General features: G+C 32.0%; 2 protein-coding genes and 1 long non-coding RNA gene across 4 annotated transcripts; 1 reads left to right on the forward strand and 2 right to left on the reverse strand.

Annotated features, from left to right (window-relative positions):
* The first annotated feature begins 1066 nt into the window (after nucleotides 1-1066).
* Nucleotides 1067-4782, forward strand: LOC139845372 (uncharacterized). 2 transcript variants are annotated; one of them, XM_071835633.1, is made up of 6 exons: nucleotides 1067-1143; nucleotides 1727-1833; nucleotides 1941-2082; nucleotides 2709-3720; nucleotides 3862-3922; nucleotides 4340-4782. In XM_071835633.1, exons 2-6 carry the CDS (start codon nucleotides 1735-1737, stop codon nucleotides 4676-4678), a joined length of 1653 nt encoding a protein of 550 aa, XP_071691734.1. In that variant the 5' UTR covers nucleotides 1067-1143; nucleotides 1727-1734; the 3' UTR covers nucleotides 4679-4782. The 2 variants fall into 2 exon arrangements, with proteins under 2 accessions (XP_071691734.1, XP_071691733.1); XM_071835632.1 differs by lacking the exon at nucleotides 1067-1143 and having other exon boundaries at nucleotides 1559-1833.
* A 181-nt stretch (nucleotides 4783-4963) lies between these two features.
* On the reverse strand, nucleotides 4964-11966 carry LOC139845373 (wax ester synthase/diacylglycerol acyltransferase 11-like). The gene is made up of 6 exons (XM_071835634.1): nucleotides 11185-11966; nucleotides 6751-6823; nucleotides 6594-6661; nucleotides 6309-6521; nucleotides 6085-6222; nucleotides 4964-5129 (listed from the first exon to the last, which is right to left on the reverse strand). Exons 1-6 carry the CDS (start codon nucleotides 11929-11931, stop codon nucleotides 4968-4970), a joined length of 1401 nt encoding a protein of 466 aa, XP_071691735.1. The 5' UTR covers nucleotides 11932-11966; the 3' UTR covers nucleotides 4964-4967.
* Nucleotides 11967-12687: 721 nt separating this feature from the next.
* Nucleotides 12688-17770, reverse strand: LOC139845374 (uncharacterized). The gene is made up of 5 exons (XR_011758294.1): nucleotides 17636-17770; nucleotides 17520-17559; nucleotides 16770-16911; nucleotides 13801-13885; nucleotides 12688-13033 (listed from the first exon to the last, which is right to left on the reverse strand). It is a non-coding gene; the product is annotated as an uncharacterized lncRNA (long non-coding RNA).
* Between the last annotated feature and the right edge of the window lie 4850 nt (nucleotides 17771-22620).

Consider the following 22620-nt stretch of genomic DNA (forward strand, 5'->3'; position numbering starts at 1 on the left):
GATAGTATCGATAGAGCTGGTCAACGGATTAAAGCAAGTAAAAGTTTGTTCTCGACTTCAAACATTTGTAGACGGGTTATATTTATGTGTGTTTAAGTACGATTTTTGACATTTATCTTCAACTATAGTTTTTTATGATATGAACTGGTAAAATTAATGTAATCTAGCATGAATCATGTGAACGTTCTTGTTATTTATTGTGTAAGTTTGTTTGTAGGTAAGCTGATGTTGATTTAGTAAGCTGAGCTGATCCTGTGTAGATTCTAGATAAGTTGGAGGTGCATTGGAGCTTAAATACATTCTGGAGGGATTGTTTGTGACAAGAAGTGATAGAGTGAAACTGGTGGGTTCAACTGCTTGTGGACTAGTCCAAGATACATGTGAAGCCCATTCTTCTCAGCCCATGTCCAGAAAATATATCATATATTGAATTGTGCTGAAAACTGAGTGAACATTTGTTGAGTGAATATTTTGTGAGGATCATATGTACAAATAGATTTTAATGCAATTGGGTTTTGTTTAAATTTGATTACTGATTGATTCATATTCATATAGTTTTGACATTAAATCTCTTTGAAACACGCATCCTTGAATGAGTATCAAGTGATTAATTGGAGTATATTGTTTATAAAATTATCATAGTGGGTGGTCACTAATGAGTGATAGTACCAAAGAAGTAACTTTTGATTAGAAAACACTAATTACATGATCTAATGAAAACTAATCATTTGTAATTGTTTATTAAACATCGATGTACAGTACTAAATTAAAAATATCGAAATAAAACTAAAATTATTGAGCACAGGACACCAAGTCATTTGATGCTCTCTATATATATCTCAGTCGGTTGTGTTTGTCTGTATCTTGCACCAAGAATCATTATTAATTTACTGACTGACATGTTTGTTTACCAAATTCTATCTTTCTTTGTTTCCTCACCACCGTTCAATTTTCCATCTTTCAATTCCCTATGTTTAATTCCATTTGTACACTCCTATTTTCGTTCTCACATCATCCCCACTTTCCTTCCACACTCTCATATTTTAGCACTATTCTCAATCGTGAGGAAATATGACTTTTTTGTAGCGACAACATTCATCATGACTTTTTGTAATTTCAGTTGGATTCCTTATTTTATTACAGGTTTATCTTTCTACTTTTTACATATATGTCTCCCTTCGTTATGGGGCGTTGTAAGCATTTTCTCAACTCCCTAGCGTTGTGAATATCAAACTGTGAGACGTTTTTTTATGGGATAAAAGGCTTTCATGGTTTGAGTTTTGTATATGTATGACTAAATTAAAACCCCTAGCCTTCGTTATTACTATCTTGCCACATCATCAATAAAGTCCTAACGACAATTGTTTTACGTCAACCATTGAACTATTATAAAAAACGCACAAAATCCACCCCATTTATTACTCAAGTAATGCGATGTGATGTTTCATGTGAATGATATATACATTATCAAAATCTCTGTGTAGTTTTAAAAAATGTAGTGATCATAATGAATTTAAGGTTGAACCACTGTTTCTAACCAATCTTTCATTGTCTCATAATTATAAAATGGAACTATCATAAATAAGTCTCAACCACTTATTTTACACATTTAGGTGTAACTTTTATTACTTATAAATTCAACTGATTCTTGATATAATTACTACTTCATGGTCAATATTCTTGTATACTTGAGTATATTGTATGTGTGTGCTGACTGCTGAGGCAGAGTAAAAGATGGAGCAAAATACAAGTGTTCGAGGAGAAAAATCTTCGCAGAAATCGATTGCAGTGAACGCTGAAGCCGAAACTTATGCAAAACTACATGAAGAACAGGTATTAGAAATTGTTATACTTGGTTCCAATTGGACAAATATAGCATGGATAACTTATGTTCATGATGTGTGTAATGGTTATTATTTGTACATGGATTACATACACAGATGCTTACTTATGAAAAAGAGGTAGCTTTAATGGAAACCGTAAAAAACCTTCATGAACAAGTTGCTTTTCTTCTGTGTGAATGTAATTTGAAAGATAGACTATTGGATGAACACACAAAAGCAGCACAAGAAGCTAACACAGGTAAACATAGTGTTTCTTACTGTACTAATTATGTGATTCAACTGTAGAGGTGGCAAAATGAGCCGGTTGGACGATGAATATTTTAGTGTTTAGGTCAAAATGGGTATTTAATGAATTTATTTTGGTATGAGTGCCAAGTATGAGTGCCAGTATTGATGCATATCTGACGCTGACGGCGTAACGACAACCCTTAAAGCTGTCATTTTTTTTATAAAAAGTTATAGTATTAATATGATTATACGACAACTATACTAATTAGATAATTTCATTTTTTCCCCACATGTTTGACTTGTTATCATTGAATTAAAATTGATGTATTCAACTTTTTGTAAACTGTAAACCATTCCAAGATACCCTAGTGGTTGAGGTCATAATATCCTCACAAGATGGCATGCTGGTTAGGTGACCAGGGAAACGGTCGGAAACAGTCACCGGATAACCAGTTAGGCCGCGTACGTAAAAATACTCCCCTCCCTGGTAGCCTGAATTGGGAAAACCTCATTCGATTACCTTTTATTGAACTTCATGTAGTTGGTGATGTATCTACTAGTATTCTTGCTTTTTACACCTTAGTATTCTTAAGTTACCAACGAAATCAAGAAAACATGATATTATTGGCAATTTAGCGAAGGAAAGGGCTGAAGCTTTACTGGCTATGCATAAGCAAGAACTAGAAGACGCTGTGCATAAGAAAACAGCTGCAAACGAGCGACTGGTTCACTTAAATTCTGCATTAAAGAATTGCAGGCAACAATCGAGTTGTTTAAGAGTAGAGCAAGATCGAAGAGTAAGCGTGGAGAAAGCATATAAAAAATTAGAGTCGAAATACTCAGAAGCAAGAAAGAAACTTGCGAATCTAACGGTTGAGAATGCTCGTCTTACTAAATCCTTGTTTACAAAAGAGGAAATAATAAAAAAAGTAAGTAATCAAATGTCTGAAGCAAAAGAAAATTTTACTGAGCACGTTACAAGACTTGATTGCTCTGAAAGAGAAAACAGTGTTTTGAAATATGAGTATTGTTTTCTCGAAAAAGAGCTAAAGAAGAGAAGCCGGTATGCTGACATGGCAAACAGGCAACAGATAGAAGCTGAGCGACAGAAGCTGCGGTTATTAGTGAAAAAGCGGGTCCCAGGGCAATACAAAATGAAGCCGGACAACTATACTAAAGTAGTGGATAGACAAATGAGTTTAACGATAAAGCAGTTATGTGAGGTTGAAGAAGAAAACAAGATTCTCAAAGAACGAGTATTAAGGCGAGAGAATGAAATCCGTCGTTTAAATGCAGAACTTGCTCGAATTAATGAAGATGATAATGGTAATTTGGGTGTAAAGAAACGAGCAATAGTTTCTGATAATGTTGATATGGAGGCAAAGATTTTGGAATCGGAAAAGCAAATTGTGTCGCTAAAAACGAAACTCGAAAGCATGAAAGATACAAAAGGAACAACCGAGGATTATTTAGAGAATTTGAAATTAATCAATTATGATCTTGATAATCAACTCTGTGCAGCCAAAGCTCAAATAAAAGAAGCTCTTCAAAAAGTATGTTTTCTTGAAATGGAGTTGGAGGATCGAATTAATAATGATCATGAAGAACTAGAAGCAACATGTCTCGAGTTACAACTCCAACTAAACAGGTTTGCTTCTTTTTTTTAACAGCAAAAAAAAAAAAAAAAAAAAAAAAAAAAAAAAAAAAAAAAAAAGTTTGCTTGCATTTCTCTTTTTTTAGTGTTTGAAGTAATAAAAGATATGTCTGATTGTTGGAATATGTTATGTAGCGTTTCGTGTAAAGATTCGGTAGCCGAAGATCACGTGCAAGAAGAAAAGTGTCTTCATACTGTAAGTTGAACAACTCGACCCGTATTGGCTAAAGGTGGCAATTTTGTTCCATTTACTTGAAGATTGGGCGATTCTGGTTACTTTGTATCTGTAATGGGTCACATAGGTCAAACATGTCAAATTAAAAATACGTTTTAAATCCTTAAAGAGGAAACGGGTCAAAAGTTACCCATTGCATATTTTCAGCATATAACATTGTTCCAGTAAAAGGAATAGAACTATCATTGAGTTATTTAATCCTTCGTTTGTATTATATTCGAACAAAAGGCGTTATTTGTCAAACTAACATTACTTGACGCATTTCAAGAATTACCTATTTAGCCGAACCTATTATCCTACTCGCCTATATTGCCATTTGCTCTCCATATATCAGGATTAGTATCGAAAACAACTATTAACATATGCTTAATATTGCAGGAATTGGAGATTACAGAAGAGTTGACGGATAACAAGAAGCTGAAACAACGTTCATCTTTACGTGATCAGATGGCAGCCGAAGATGGCTTATACATAGGAAATCTTCTAAATTCCCCTACAATAAAAGAAATTATAAATGCTGAAGAAATAAAAGAACCATCCAGATCATGTTACAACACTTGCAACACCTCGTACAGGGTAAAACATGTTTTACATCGGTCTTTGCCAATTGTAATTTTATACGATAAAGGTACAGGTTTGTTAAAGAAGCTTCTGCTTAGACGTAGAAAGAACAGGAACAGGAAAAAACTGCGTAAATTTAGTGCATACAAGATTTAATAAGAAACAAATATGGGCTATGAAGTTAATTTTGTAATGTATATTGTGTGATAATTATCTAAAACTAGTTGGATTAATGATAAATGAGATTCAAACATGCGAATTAACAGAAACAAATCTTGCTAAATTCTGAATTTTCTACCTAATGATATTAAAGATTCATCTTTTACCCAGAATTTTGTGGGCATTTTTTTTAGAACGGGGAACACACACCCAATAATAAATAATCTATCACATGACTCGAACTCAAAACCTCAACCCTCAAGGTTGATGAGTTATCTCAATACTGCTACGCCGTTTCCCGTTGTAACTTGAGGGCTGATTCTTTCATTTCGAGTAACGCATCTTCGAAACATTTTGCTAGTTTTTCTGGGTGAGGAATGAGGTCTTTAGCGACGAGAATTTGCATGTCAGCCTTTCCTGCATAACTCACCATGTGCATTGTAATTGCCTGCATATATGTGGCACAGTTAATCACTAATTAACTTATGTGGTTCTGTCAACTGTGGGCTGGCAATTTGGGTTGGATCAAGTTGACCCGCTCAGGTTATCAGATTGGCGGGTCAGAACTAGTTGACCCAAACTGGACATGATTTTCTAATCGGGTTGAGGATTTCAACAAACCCCAAATCTGTTAACCCTAAGCTGACCAAGGTAACCGTTTATCTAATCAAGTCAACAAGTTTTCGGGTCAAGTGGGTGACATCAGTCAAACTTTAAATATGACTTATCATTAATGAACATGAAAATGTTTATGAAATTCTGAAATGATCATATTGCCAAGTATGTTCATCCAAATATAAGTTTAAAAGATCATTACATACTATGGTTTACTCCGTATTAAATTAAAATAAAACATTTAAATGTTTAACTACTTTTAACATTAATTCGGGTTATCGAGTCTACCCAAAACCTCGCTTTGGGTGGTTCCGGGTTGACAAATTCGTGGTCGTGGGTCGTAAACCCCGACCCAAACCTGCTTATTAGGTTGGGTTGTAAACACTTTTCTTTCAATTTCTCAAAACCTCCTATAATTAAAGGGTGATGATTCTTACACCAACGTATTTTAGCCATAAACCACTAAATATGTTTTAAAGTATTGTACTATAACACGTTAATGCACGTCAAATGGTGTATGGCTAAAAATAGTGGTGTAAGGACACCACCCATATTTAATCATGATTACAATTACAATAACAGTAACAATGTTATTACAAAAAACCTAATTATTAAAACAACACAATTTAGATTTTTCTACCCTTTAAAAAGAGAATTTGGGCAAATTTTGACCATTTGACCCATTCCCCCTTTTGAGACACAAGAAAAAACAACCCAAATGGGACTATTCTTACAAACGGGTCAGAATTGCTACCCTTAGAGTCGGGTACGAGGTTATAAAATCTTACATGTGGTAAGCTTGAAGATGTTGTTCTGAGGTAAGTAACCCGGGCACCACCAATCATGAACGCTTCTTTCGGGCCTATCACATTCGATATAGTGAAACTAGTGTTGCAAATTATCCTGTAATTAAGCAAGCTTGCAAACTGAAAACCGAAACCCGTTAGCAGCCCGTAAACAAAACACGTATACGAATCATCAACTTGAGTAACTGACATGAATCAAAACTAACCTTTGCTCCAAAACATTTCAAAGTAAAGTATCCGATTTTATACGATAAAAAAGCCTCTAAAGAAAGCTTCTTTTTATCAATCATCATTTTGGATCTCTTCAAATACTGCAGAGGATCAGAGCCATTTTTACTGTAGTAAATTGGTAACAGCATCATACCAAATTTGTTTCCCCACCTTGATCCTGAATTTTTCTTCATTAATTCTGTTATTTCCTGATCAAACAGTAATTTTATTTTAGAACTCAGTTAAAAAGTGAATTGAGGATAAAAATAGTGGACCGTAACCTGGAGGCCTGATGACGGTCGAAGATTAACAATGGCTGCACCAGTGATCCGAAGACCTTCTTTAAGAGCTACAAGAGACAGTAAACTTTGTTATGTAAAAACGTAGTTGTAAAATTTGTCATAGAAGGACGCGAATAGAACATTAGAGATCATTTACGTTTTGTTGAATGTGTTTCCAGATATCTTGATAGCCCGAATGAAATCACGCCAAAAAGAACGTCATTGATCGTCTGCATTTTAGCACATTAAATCATGTGATAATGGTTAATGTACAGGAAAATTGAATAAATCGAAAGAATACGTCGACTGCATTGACAATTTTTGTACGTGTCGATTATTTTTTTGTGTTATCATAGTGAATGTAATAGATTGTAATAGACAGCTAGTTATAAGGAAATTGGTATAACTTTTTAATAGAATAAATCATACATGTATAAGACAGTTAGACAGCATATACATTTTATACTTCTAGTTTTTTGGTGATAATAAAATGATACAATCCTATACAAGCATACATGTAAGTATGTAAGTATGTAACTGTATAATGTTTAAATTACTAGTCACGTTGAATGTTAGATAGTCATTGTATGGTCTATTCATCTGGCTTATATTAATATAATAGTAGTCAAACCAGCTGAAAGAAGATAGAAACAAATAAGAGCCAATTTTATAGAGTATTATTTTTTGGCAATTTGTACACTCAGAGAAGAAAAGAAAAAAAATACTAATGCTTTACACAACCTAATAGGCATATATAGTAATGCAAGAAAATAATGACTAACAAATTTTAATTGATAATGATAAATCTTTCGTTGATGAGCTACTGCAACAATCTGCTACATCAAAATTAAGTGCTTATCCCAAAAGGTGCTTGTAGTTTGCTATGGCATGATCTATGGCATTGAGCAAATTTGTGCAAGTCTTTTATGACTGCAACTTGGTAGGTTGGTTCACATTGAATAGGAAGACAAGGACCAACAGACCATTGTTCGAGGTAAAGGGGAAAAAATACAAGAGGACAACCTCAAAGTAAATTTAAATTAAATTTTTGATTTGGTTTCGGTTTGAATCTGATTTTCAGTTTGATTTTTGGTTTTAATTTTTGAATTATCTTATACCTCAACCGAATTCAATTGATAATATACAACAACAACAACAACAACAACAACAACAACAACAACAAAACTTAATACCACATGAACATGAGTGGTGCACGGGAGAGGTGAGATTTAGACAATTCTTCCCCTATCCGAGAATAAAAAAAAGTCATTTCTCCATCTAGAGTGAAACACTCTCAAAGGTAGAGAAAGTCACCTCTCTCTCTATTCGACGGATAAAGAGATTACTTCCGATTAGACCTCCGGCCAATAAGTAGAAATTTTTTTAAAAAAATAGTAAAATAAAATTGAGACACCATGAAAATGGTAGAATCAAATTTTCATGAAATTTTAAATCCTGTCTGGAATTCAATTTATGCTCTAAACGACGTCAATTGATAATATACTCTGTAGCACTACATATACATTTCAAAATTAAAAGTTGAATTCAAAATTAATTATTAATTATTTATTATTTATTACTTGTGCTACATATACATTTCAAAATTAAAAGTTAGAATTCAAAATTAATTATTTATTATTTATTACTCTATCTGTTCCAGAATAACTATCATATGTTAACTATTATTTATTTTCAACTTGATTTAAAATATTTTTTTTTTTGTATGGTATATAATACTAGATGACATTATACAAATAAAAACATATTTGAAAATTACTCAATTTTCATAAATTTCATCAACTATTATACAACGCAAACAATAATATTTAAAATAAAGACTTTCAAAAGTAAAGATGTGAGAGTTATATTGGAACGGGAGAAGTATTATATTGGTTAATTAATTATTTTTTTAGTTTCAACCGAAGCCATACCGAATTCAAATTCGGTTTTCGATTTCTGTTTGGAATTGAAATTTTGTTTTCAGTTCAGTTTTCAATTTTGCTTTCAAAAATTTTACAAAACTAAATAAACTGAAAACCAAACAGATTAGCACGCACAATCAATGAAATCTATATCTTCAAAAATTCTAATTTTATTTATAAACAATTAACACTATCTTATTTAAAAAAAAAAATTATATAAGTATTTACCAATAATACTTGTAACTTGAGATTGTAAAGAAATATATAGTAGCATTCATTTAAACCACTCCTAATCATAGAAATGATCTAAAAAGACTAATTGGTCACCTTTCACCAACGAAGATTTGGAGTTTATTTTTGAAAATGCATAGTTATATTTATAGTTACTTTTGTTACATGATGACGCTTTTTTTATTTATTTATTTTTTCTTTTGAATATTCATTTTCAAATTTGTTATACGGTGGTACAACCATATAAGGTTGTATTATATCCTCGTTATTTAAACCCAAATAGTTTATAAAATGTAGGCCCATTCATTAGATCCGCTAGTACGTTACATGTACGTTGCTTCAGGACAAGAGAGTAATGTCTCTAAACAGGATAATTCGTTAATGTTAAAATTCCGAGTTAAACATTAAACAGGATAAATAAATCTTGGAGCTTTAATTTTGACTCCCACATTTTTAAGTCCACGAGGTCTATTAATCAACTAAATTCGTTAATGTTTTTATTGGCTCACATCATTTTGTGAATATTTTTTTATAAAATTTATATGAATATATCACCTCATTTAATCAGAGGTGTCTTCGAGCATAGGTAAAATAGGCAACCGCTTAGGGCCCATAATTTAGAAAGACCCAAAATTTTGAATATGTAAATATTTTTCTCAATATATTTAATTAAATCAAATAAAAAATTGGCAATCAAAGTTAAAATACATTGTTTTTGATAGTTAAATACAATGTAAGTAAATAAATAGATATATTGGAGTATTATTTTCTTATGCGTAGTAAAAAATATAACGTGTATTTGAACCCATTTTTGTTTTCGTCTAAGGTCAAAAGATTGTTTGAGACGGTCCTGCATTTAATTTAACTAACCTGAAAGTTTATACTCGAGTAGCATAATTATGGCTGTTTTAATTAGTAAAAAGTAGAAAAATAGATTAATAAAGGATCTAACAAAAAATCTTTTCCCTTTAAAATCAAGTTAATTTTTATTGGTCAACCCTTATGCCAATCTAATTTGAATATTAACTTTTAGAGACACTGCAATTTTGACCATTTAACATCATTATTCACTAGTTCAATAATTTGCTCATGACCATCTAAAATATTATTATTAATTATTAATTAATTAATTCAGAATCCTACCTACTAATTGTAGTTGAAATTTCGGTCGTTTTTACCGTTTTCAATTTATCAAACGACAACCACCATAAAGCTACAAAACAACCCCCTAAATTACGGTTCAATATGCAATTTCTCAGGGGTATAACACGTAAAATCTTTATTTTATTAAAATACATTGAATCCTACCTACTACTTGTAGTTGAAATTTCGGTCGTTTTTACCGTTTTCAACTTATCAAACGACAACCACCATAAAGCTACAAAACAGCTCCTAAATTACGGTTCAATATGCAATTTCTCAGGGGTATAACACTTAAAATCTTTATTTTATTAAAATACTTTAACTATTAATCATTAATTTTAATCCTATCTACTAACTGTAGTGGGAATTTTGGTCGTATTTACCATTTTCAAGTTACCAAACGACAACCAACATAAAGTTACAAAACAGCCCCCTAAATTATGGTCTAATATGCAATTTTTCAGGAGTATAACACGTAAAATCTTTATTAATCCTATCTACTAACTGTAGTGGGAATTTTGGTCGTATTTACCATTTTCAAGTTACCAAACGACAACCAACATAAAGTTACAAAACAGCCCCCTAAATTATGGTCTAATATGCAATTTTTCAGGAGTATAACACGTAAAATCTTTATTTCATTAAAATAATTTAAACAAAATCCACCCAAATTTTTACCGGACCGTATCTTTCCGCTCTCCGCGACCTCAAAATAATTTTACGAACACAACGCAACTAACTATACGCGAAACGGACGTTTTTTTAAAAAAATGCTAAACATTTCGAGATATCTTTCATACATATATATACACATATAATAAACAACTCAAACTAAATACATCATATCGATGTTTCCTCCCCCTTTTATACTTGGTTTTACTGGCGTTAAAAAAGCATAGGCCTTTAGGTACATTAGGTACTAACCATCTGCATCCAAACAGACCCACATCAACGCGTTTTTAATTCTGTAAATACATAACGCTACATTAAATATGAATATGCAACCCGAAAAACCCCAGCGCATAGCGCGGGCCTATGTTACTAGTTCAAATACATAGTAACAATTTCTTAAATAGTCTTCTAAAGTAACGTGCAAGGGCTGATAAACAACTATCTTTTGGCACGTACCTGAAACACTCGTTCATAATAATAATAATACTTATAACTGTAATACGTTAAAAACTAACCAAATTAACTGAAATTTCTAGTATCTCCTAATTTTTTTTTCAATGAAACTTTCTGTATTGAAAAAAAAAACAGAATTAACTGGAAGATAACATAAGTAAAAAACTAACCGTGTTAACAACAGCACTCTTAACCGTTTTCATATCATCCAGGCTAAACTTAGCTGTCGCAAGTTTCCTCGGCCACATCTCCACCCCAGCTCCGCCTCTAACCGCCGTCTCCTTATCCCGGACCCACAAAATCCTCAAACCAAACTCAAACATATAAACCATCGTAAACCACAACATTTTCAGCACCATCCATAACCTCAAAACAACACCCTCGCCACCACCGTTACTTCTAGAACCTCGTACCGACTCAATCTCCGGCACTTTGTCACCATCGTCAACTTTCCGGCACATGGTCAACATCAACGACAAAAGAGACACACCATCACCAAGCGCGTGATGCAAACGCAGCACAACACATTTATGTGCTGCTAAAATATGTACTTCCCATAACGGTTTATCATTACTTAAAGGACAAGAAACTGTTAGGTCAGCTAAATAATTGTTGACCGCAGTTTCGTGATCGTTTACATCCCCGGTAGCATCAGCAATGCTATCGGGGATGTACATAACATGACGAGTAATGTCTAGTTCGATTTTTTTCCAACGTTCAACACCATTTTTGTCTTTGATTAATATGCTAGTGAACCTAGGGTGTTTGATGAGGAGAGAATTAGATATGACTGAATGTGCGGCATCGATGCTGACTGGGCGGTCGAGTCCTAGGACACAGTTGATGATTTGTTGAGTCGCAGGTTGTACGAATAACCGGCCGGCTGGTGTTAGTGGTTCGTCTGTTTCAGTAGTCATGTTTTTTGAGGTAGATGAAATTATCAGAGTTGAATGTGGGGTTAAGTGGTTTAGGATATGACACTTGTTAGAATAAATACTAAATGCGAAATAAAATAAGCTAGTGGTACGAAATAAACCATTTGTCCAAATTAAACTCCACATTATGATTAAAAAAATTAATCAAATTTTATATCAAATTTAATGATGCATCCTTAGAAATGGATATAGGTCAGCAATTAGGTGGATGGGATAATGATGTTGTTTCTATTTTGGAAATATGCAATCAATAAATTTGGTAGGTCGATTCATTTTTTAAAGTAATTTCCTATTTGTATCATTAAATTGGTCTGAACTCGGTCAATGGGTTCGGTTGTAACGTGATACACACTTACACGTTTACAAATTACTTTTTTAACGGTAATAAGTACTCCGTATTTGGTTGTACTTGGTGTATGGAATTAATCATTAATTAATCAATCTTATTATACAGGGTGAAGAATTAATTAATTTAAGAACATATCACCCTGCTAGTTCTTGCAAAAAAAAAAGGGAATATGTGTTTTCTAGTGATGTAGAATACATTTTTTTTTACCTACACACGTTCTCTGAAGCATTTGGTTAATCGTTAGTTTAAGTAATAGTAATAATTTTAATACATATAAAGGAAGGGTTCGTTTAAGTTCACAATCGTGTTTGAGTTCGATATTATAGGTTCTAGCTCGTTTACATAATATGTAACCCAGATCTGCATATTTTGAACTAAATGGATCCAAAACAACAATTTTCATAGCAGCAGAAAACAACACATACAGTAAGTTCTTCGACCCTTGAACGAAACCATCAAGATCCAATTTACGTTTATAATATTACAAACTAAGCAATACTCAAACATTTGCACGACAACGCTTGGTCTACACTCTACACTTTGATTACAAGTTTCACAAGCCCAAATTTCAAGAGACTTCAATACCCACCCGACACATATCGCCAAAGGACATAAAAATTTCGGAAGCGACACTTCCACAAAACATGAATTAGATGGACTCGCTTACACTTAGAGCACCCGGCTAATCCTTAGCCACTTGCTTGCCCTCCCGAGTGTTATGTGATCCACCGGCACCTAAACCCACAATACAAACACAACAAATAAGATATAATGCTATTGAATACATGGCTAATAATAAAACAATGACATTAGTTGTGACGACGACAAACAATTATATAACAAATTGCAACTAACCCCAATATTCGTACATGGTTCTTAAATAACCCTCATACCCGTCAAATAACATAACAAACATCTATATAACAAAACTCGAAGCAATTCTCTGTTCTAGCGAGATCCGAATCCCTACGAACAATTCAATCGACACACGGATGGACCAAACCCACCTTTCGGACCCCAATAATTCATATAGTCTCTTGCATGGATTGTGCATGGATACAATCCGACCGTAAGGAATCTTACCCAAAGTTGGTTGCTGGGTCATGACTACTAATATGTTTTTTATTGATGAGTAAATAACCAAAACATATATATATATATATATATATATATATATATATATATATATATATATATATATAGACACACACACACTTTGTGTAACGCCCCTAACTTACAAAGCCTATAAAAAGGAACTTAAAAGACAAATGAGCGTTAAACTTAATCAAAGTGTAGTCAAAACTAAAATTAATCGACATGTGTAAATTTAGTATCTTATTTAAAAATCTTAATTAAACTTCACCCATATTTTCAACGGGACATATCTTTTCGCTCGCCTCACGTTAAATTTTTTCGAACCCACCGTTCAACTCAAAAAAATCTAGCGAACACAACAGGACTAACTACACGCGAAACGGACACTTCTAAAAAACGCTAAATACTGAAGTTTGAAAAACTCTAAGGCAAAGGTGCTAAGTCCACTTCAACTCTACACTCTGCCCTCGATCCCAAAGCTCACTTGATCACCTGTCGTATAAGAAAGAAAAATGAAATACAGCTGAGCCAAAGTCCAGTGAAGAGATATAACAAAGACAAGAGAATAATATGACATGCAAAGACTTATTTTGACACAATCTTATTTTCAAAGTAGACTTATGTTAACACAACTTATTTTCAAAACGAATCCTTTTTCAAAGGAAAGTACGAATATGTATAAATCCACGGTACAAAAGATGTCAATATATCAAATATAGTACAAAACACAAATTTATTAAAAAAAAATGCAATGAGTCAAAACAAATATGTAACAAAGCTTTAAAATGAAATCATAGGGTAGTTACTCCACTAATCATTTAATCGATGCAAACGTTTCGCGATACACTACGATAAACGCCCACCATCAAACAAACAAACTGCCTGAGATCGATCCATACGCCTCTTACAACAAATAATAACAAAGAGCTCGTACAGCCACCGAGTAATCAAAAGGAGGCGCAATAGATATAACAAAATACACCGCTACAGTCGATGCCACATTATCGGTGTCGTAATAATGCGCCCACAGGACCTCCATGTATAGGTTACTCTTAGACACATTTTAGGAAACCGTTTTAAGCAACACAAGTTTACAAATTTCAAAGTATTTCTATAAATGATTAAAGGACTTTAAATTATGTCTAAAAAGAATTAATATAATTAAATTAAATATTTTATGTTTGACATATACTTAAAATGTTTTATAGTATGGTATTTCGTTTTATTATTAAAGTCACGTGTCAACCCAACCATTCGATCTAACTTTTGTCACGGGTCACGCTACATAATATTTGAGCCCTTTACAAATTAATAACTTAAACAAGACTTAACGGGACATGTAAAGCCACATGGAATGATGGACACTCGATACGAATCACCGTACCACTCCCCTCACTCACACATGTTCTTTACCAGGATGTTTCCGACATTTTTCGGCGTTGTTACGGGCTGTTTTCATAACAGTTTCGAAGTTGATTTTCCTGACAGTTTCGAAGTTATTTTTTTGAACAGTTTCGGGTTGATTTCGTTGGGTGTTTTAAGACACGGTTTTACACAATTTATAAACACCAAATATTATGATTCATCAACTAACAAACATAATTAGCAAACTCGTTAGCACATAAAAAAATATGGAAAATAATAACACAATTTATAGATTAATTAACAAACATAACGAATATTCAAATAAGCATGTCATACCAATAATTTTTATACATAATTCAAATAAAGTTTTGAGGAAAGAATATACTGAAATGATCCTAGTACCACCTAGAATATTCGTACCTTATCTCGAATAACAAAATTCCAAATACGAAAGAATCACCTAAATGAATACGATCACCAAACTAAATCTAACAAATACAAAATTATGAGCACAAAACACATTCAAGTGTGGAGTATGTAATATTCTTCTATATTTATAATGTTATATTTTTAAGCTAATGAGGATCACTATCACATTGAAATCGGAGTTAAACCTAAAAAGAAGTTTAAAAAGGATAGCAACCAACTATGAGAAAAGAGATAGCAATCCACAAACCACTAATCCATTGAACACACTTAGATGTGAATTAACAATCACTATGTAACACATATCATTCTTGTAACCAAATATATACATAAACAGAAGTTGAACAGATATAGCAATCCAGTTAGAGACATGCACCTAACTAAAAAATTATTCAGTGGCTTCACCTAACTACATCACTTGATCAACAGCCTATTATTATAGTGGACTAAAACATGTGTTTAGTACAAATGTGATGATAATAAACAGTAGGTTCATAAGCATGCTACGAAGACCATTGTATATAAGCATCATTGTCTCAGTGCTGTAAAAATCATAAAATCATTGTAGCAAATACTAAGCATATTAATTATATTCATGTATATGGACTAAATCACAAAGAAAGTAGGCAAAAAAAGGGTGTAACTGAACCTCCTTATACATGAAAAAAGAGTACATCAGCATTACAATAACATCAAACACCAACAAAATTGATAAGCACTCGAAATGCTCAAAACCCAAATTTTGACACCACAATACATACCAATACAATTAATTATAAGGAACCGCATAATTGGTGGAGTAAACCATACATGTGTACAGCTAAGTATGACAAACCAAAATCTATGTTCTTCAATTCTGCATCTTTATCTTTCCATGTATATAAGAAAAAGAAATTTTGATCCATACTCGATACGGTCAAAAGAGATTTAAATAATGGCTGAAAGCTTATACGTTTAAATTAGTAAACATCTCACTGTTGGCTTCAATTCCCGGTGAACCAACATCATAAACTACATTTTACAACTTGAAATTCAGTTATAGCGTATTCGTATCGAAAACATAAATTAGGCTATAATAGATACCGAGTAAGGAAGAGAGCTCACGTGTGATTCGAGGAGATGTTAAGGTTTCAGGGTAAGAATAAGAAGAAGATAATAAAAATTGAATTTTACCATTGCTACACCTACATGTTACGAATTGAACTTAAGATCAGTTACAACAAAACGAAACCTCAAAATGCAAATAAGGACTCTTATAGTATGTGTAGATGACCTTATTAACACCAAAGATGAAATCATATATGTTGGGCATCTATGGTTCTTTAGCAAGAACAACCCCAAAAAGGACTATTAAATCATACATAAACTTCAACCAAAATAAATACTTTAGCAAAAACAACCCCAAAAAGGCATATAAAATCAATACATTTTATCCATTATAACATACACTTAATGAAGAATCAAATAAACCATTGTAAACGTACACCTTGTAGCACACAACTCAACATCATTCAGTTCTTGGTAGAAGTTAAAGACACAAAAATACAAAATCATTAGACCACATAATCAAAGATAAAAATATTACCTTCAAATGAGCAGCAGCCTTGTCGTTGTGGTTGTCGGTAAAAACTCCAGTATTACTAGGCTCATATTATTCCTGTACCGTGCATATGCAAGCTAAAATTTGCCCGTCTTTCAACCCCCGAACATCCAAATTCCAAAAAAGCCTATATAAGAAAGAATACCAATCAAATAAAAAATTTCATTTTCCCAGCCTATTAGTTCTTTCTTTCTCCGTTAATAATTAATAATAATATTAATAATTAATAATAATATTAATAACAACAATAATATTGTAAGGATCTCTGTTTACTGAATGTTATCTTCATGAATTGCTAGAAAAAGGATCTCCAAAGTTTTTCACCATTACAGGTACTTTCGATACATGACTCACATAAAACAATCTAGAAAGCCGCATGCTTAATCACTATTAGAATTAATAAGATATCCAAACACATAAATAAAAGGAAATTCAAGCACCTTTCCTGTGTTCATGACATTGGCTGCAATAGTTATACCACCAGATGTTAGAGGAGCCAAAACGGGCTGGATATCGGATTGAGCAGAAAAAAAGCCCCCTATAATTACCAAATCTAAAGGATACCTGGGATTAAAACCACAAAATATAGAATCCAAGATAAGATTAAAATGTAGAGTTTTACTCGCAAACTCACGGATTTAAATCCTAAAGTTTTCTAAAGCAAGTAATTGTTAGAAAAAAGGAAGAAACAATATATAAATATATAAAAACTAAAAATCGAAATTGAAATATTACCTTAAGATAGTCCCGATCTGATCCTATCTTTAGATTAAATCTGAAATTTAAGAATGATAAAAGAAGGTGAACGTCGAACATAAGCATAAATCGAAATAAGAAATATAGGATTATACCTGGAGATTGCAATATCAATAGCAATATTAGTTCTCAAACACACGGATTTAAACCTAAAAATATCCAAATCCATTATTGTTATAAAAAAGAAGAATAAGAAGAAGTGTAGAAAGAAACCAAAAATGTTAAAAAAAAAAAAAAAAAAATTAACTGTTGAATCTGAAGAAAATCTTGATTATATTCAACCTTTTTGAATCTGTATTCATCTACATATCTAAAAGCCATTGGGTAAATGCACAGTGAATCTTCTACGCTTCACAAATTCACCTAAACTTTTTATTTTTTTACAACTCAAACACACTCTTTACGGTAGTTAACTTTGTACCTTTTATGAACTTACCACAAAATTTTCGCATTTTATAACTTAACCATTAAAACCGTTAAACATCATCTATATATGTAAAAGATATTGGGTAAATGAATAGTTGTGACGACCCGGAAATTTCCGATCAAATTTAAACTTAATCTTTATATGGTTTCGACACGATAAGCAAAGTCTGTTAAACTAAATCTCAAAAATTTTGAACTGTTTCAGATATCTATTTGACCTTCGACTATTTCCGATGATTCACAAACCACTATCTGTAAATATATATATATATATATATATATATATATATATATATATATATATATATATATATATATATATATATATATATATATATATATATATATTAATTTGAAATAGAAGCTTATATGAATTAGTTTATTTGTATAAATAAAATAATACATGACATTACTATAAATCTATCTATATATGAAAAGTACATTGAATATATCTAATTTAAAAATTTATTTAATAAACGCTCGTAGCACTCGTTTATCATCTTGATGGTTATTAATCAAGTTAAAAACGAACTTATATGATTGTAGAATAAAAGGTGATCCGAAAATGAGTTATATAAGTTATAGGCTTATTAAAAGTATATTTAGGATCTAGTTATTTAATTTTAACACTTTTTATATTTTACCCATTAATGAGAGGGACAGTTGATGTAATTTTTATTTATTAAATTAATGACTGAATTTTATACCATAATGACCAAAATAAATAAATATAGTTAATTTAAAAATATGGGATTTTTCTGAATACTTTTTATCCGCCAATGATTTAACAACGGGGTACGAAATAATAGTCCGTGAAAACTGTCGGTAGGATATTTTTCACGGATGAAATGAATGATTTAATTTACTATTATGATCACACGTTTTGATTCTTTTAGTAAATATTTTATTGTTAAATTATTAAAGAAAAGATATTGTGTCTTGTTTTGTGTCCACTATCAAACTGATTTATATTTATATACTTATGAATATGGAGTATACATCTGTAAAACTTCTTTCTTCATTCTTTTCTCTTAAACCTCCAACAACCGGAAACAAACTAAACACCATTGTTGTGATACTATCGTGCTACTGCTATAATACTATTTCACTTCTGCTGATCGAAACCTTTTCATGTTCTTTCATGAAACCACCACCATGGTATACCTTTCTTTGTTTAAAGAACCACTGCTACAATCGTTAATAACGAACCCAACCATTTTTCTTATTTTCTTTTGCTATTAAACCAACCAGAACAACCACATCGAATAAAATGCTACTACTTACTATCGAAACCAAATCACCCATTTAGCCATTATCAACATATCACAGATCATCATTACCATCTTTTACCTTTGTTACTCGGAATCACCTCAACCGAAAACCTTCATCAAACTCTTGAACCATCATCACCTTAAAACAAAACCAAACCCACAATCGTTACCATTACTAATGTAGTTTCCCATTTTGTCTCAGTTTGATCCATAAAACATATCACCACTTCATCGTGATTCACCATCACTAACACCTTCACCACTCGACCGAATTGTTCTGCTCAGTTTGGACCACACCCATAACAACCACCCTTCTTCTCCTATCACGACTTTCCACCACCATCTCACCATCACACCACAACCTTTGAACCGTTTCATTTTATGTCGTACGTGATCAACCATAACTGCCATCATCCAAACCTGTAAACTACTTCTGTCATAACTATGATAATGAAGATGAATTGTACTCGCTTGTAAACTCCATTCATGTTCTTATACGATCAACAACTCAACATCATCGCTGAAAATATTTGTTGCTTTGCGGTTTATTTTTTTTTTTCTTCTTTGCTATGACCGAAGCACCCACACACCCTTTATATTATTGTTGTGTGCATACAGCTAGTTACCTGGATAGCCCCACAAAAATACTTTTGTGTCGATAATGTTGCTTTAGGTGGTCAAATTGAGGCTGCTGCAACTTGATACTTTATATTACGTTTTATTTTATAAACCAACAACCCTCTTTAATTATGTTGTTGGGCTTCAAGTAAAACTTACATTTAGTTAAGTGGGTCCAATTGAGAACTTAATTACTCGTGGGCTCATATTGTAGTTGCTGAGATTACGGGTTAATGGTGAACAAGCCATTAGGTGATTGTGGTAACAAATAATTGTTGGTGGAGGACTCTAAGATAAATGATGATCGTGAATTGAAAATGTTATGAAGAGGTTAAGGATAATGACGATATGATTTTGTTAATGACAGTGATGGATGTCGATGATAATTATAGGATGATAATGATAACGGTGTTATGAACATAATAATGGTTCAGTTTTGCTATCTGTTTTGTAATTTAAACGTCACCCAAATCACCATCATTCAGATCATGGTTTTAACTGCAAACCCTCACTTTCAACCCCTATTATGTTCGATTTCAAAACCCACCTGTAAATGATTAAAGTCGATTATAAGTGAGCTGAAGACCCCACCGTGATTTTCCTGTCGAGGCTGCTATTGAATTTTTTTTAAAAACCACAAGCCTTTAAAGTTATACGGGCTTAGATAAGTTGGGTCGAGATCCAACATATACTACCTAATTTGGTTATTTCTGTTGGGTCATATAATTGTTGGGCCGAGAAGTCTATGAATAAAGATGGTGATTATCTCGTTGATTGAACTTGAAGTAGAAAGAAGAAAACAGATAGAAGGTTTATATGTTTAATGCTGGGAGTTAAATCAGAAAAACAAGAATGGTAGAATGGTTAAGTGTGTTTGCGGGTGAGCGAGAGGTCTCGGGTTCGAACCCTATTCGGGACATTTTTTTTTGAAAAGCTTTGGAAGGTAGATTTCGTTACCAAAATTATTATTATTATTATTATTAATGTTATTGTTACTAAAATTCTAATTTTTATCATTATTATTATTACTAATATATGTATTATTACTATTATTACGATTAAGATTATTATTATTATCAAAATAACACAAACTATTATTATTATTATTATTATTATTAGTATTAGTATCATTAGGTACTTATTAATATTATTAGAATCATTATTAACATATGTATTATTATTATTATCATTATCATTTTTATTATTAGTATTATCATCATTAATAAAGTTATTATTAGTAGACTATTATTAGTAAAATCATTAATATCAAAACTATCATTTTTAACAAATAGATATTTGGTACATAAAACCTACTTATTATATATACTACAACTATATTAATAATCTATATAACTATATACAAGACATATTAACATTTCTTATATAAATACCGACATACAACAAATTTGATATTTTTAATATAATACTAAATATATACATGGATATATTAATATAACTAAATGTATAGATTCTAATCATTTTAAATATATATAAAATAAATATATATAACATATACTTTAAGATATAATATAAGTATATATTTTTAAAAGGAATTTAATATAAATTATATAAACTACAAACACATAAATAATATATAATTAATAAAGAAAATTATGTGATTTCCATTATATGTTTTAATAGATATACAATTTATATAGGTTCGTGAATCCGAAGCCAACCCTGCATTTTTCAGTATCGTCGTATGCATATTTTTACTACAAAATATCGTATCGTGAGTTTCATTTGCTCCCTTTTTAAATGCTTTTGCAATATATATTTTTGGGACTGAGAATACATGCGCTGCTTTTATAAATGCTTTACGAAATAGATACAAGTGATCGAAACTACATTCTATGGTTGGATTATCGAACCGAATATGCCCCTTTTTAGCTTGGTAGCCTAAGAATTGGTGTTTATGATAATTGCCACCAATTGACGCGAATCCTAAAGATAGATCTATGGGCACTAACTAGCCCCAGTCAGAGAATTTGAACTGCTTTAGTACTTCAATTTATCATGTCCGATGTGAGTCCCGGAATGATGGGGATATTCTATATGCATCCTGTTAAGGTCGGTTACCAGGTGTTCACCATGTGAATGAATTTTAATTCGCGAGTTACGCGTGACAATATATGAAATCTTGTGGTCTATTAAAATGATGGAAATGAATGTTTACGATAAACTTATGAACTCACCAACCTTTTGGTTGACACTTGAAAGCATGTTTATTCTCAGGTATAAAAGAAACCTTCCGCTGTGCATTTGCTCATTCTAGAGATATTACTTGGAGTCATTCATGACATATTTCAAAAGACGTTGCATTCGAGTCGTTGAGTTCATCAAGATTATTATTAAGTCAATTATAGTTGGATGTATTATGAAATGGTATGCATGCCGTCAACTTTCGATGTAATGAAAGTTTGTCTTTTAAAAACGAATGCAATATTTGTAAAATGTATCATATAGAGGTCAAGTACCTCGCGATGTAATCATATGTTATTGTATTCGTCCTTATGGATTAGGATGAGTTACTTCATGTGGTATCAGAGCGGTGGTCTTAGCGAACCAGGTCTTGCATTAGTGTGTCTAACTGATAGTTGTTTAGATGCATTAGTGAGTCTGGACTTCGACCGTGTCTGCATGTCAAAAGTTTTGCTTATCATTTCGTGTCGAAAATCATCTACTTATCATCCTTAGAAAATTACCTGCTTATCATTCCTAGTCTAGATACATCTTACTGCATTGATTGCATGAATAGTGTATAG

The sequence above is a fragment of the Rutidosis leptorrhynchoides genome, chromosome 4, assembly GCF_046630445.1.
Source record: "Rutidosis leptorrhynchoides isolate AG116_Rl617_1_P2 chromosome 4, CSIRO_AGI_Rlap_v1, whole genome shotgun sequence".
In the NCBI taxonomy this organism is placed as follows: Eukaryota; Viridiplantae; Streptophyta; class Magnoliopsida; order Asterales; family Asteraceae; genus Rutidosis; species Rutidosis leptorrhynchoides.

Excerpts from the sequence above, each read along its gene's own strand:
- LOC139845373 (XM_071835634.1), bottom strand. The coding sequence starts at position 11,931 with ATGACTACTGAAACAGACGAACCACTAACACCAGCCGGCCGGTTATTC. Across the intron at positions 6,824-11,184 it reads AGAGTGCTGTTGTTAACACG|ACGATCAATGACGTTCTTTT; the intron begins GTTAGTTTTTTA and ends GCTAAAATGCAG. Across the intron at positions 6,662-6,750 it reads GGAAACACATTCAACAAAAC|CTCTTAAAGAAGGTCTTCGG; the intron begins GTAAATGATCTC and ends TGTCTCTTGTAG.
- LOC139845372 (XM_071835633.1), top strand. The coding sequence starts at position 1,735 with ATGGAGCAAAATACAAGTGTTCGAGGAGAAAAATCTTCGCAGAAATCG. Across the intron at positions 2,083-2,708 it reads AGCACAAGAAGCTAACACAG|CGAAGGAAAGGGCTGAAGCT; the intron begins GTAAACATAGTG and ends TTGGCAATTTAG. Across the intron at positions 3,721-3,861 it reads TTACAACTCCAACTAAACAG|CGTTTCGTGTAAAGATTCGG; the intron begins GTTTGCTTCTTT and ends TATGTTATGTAG.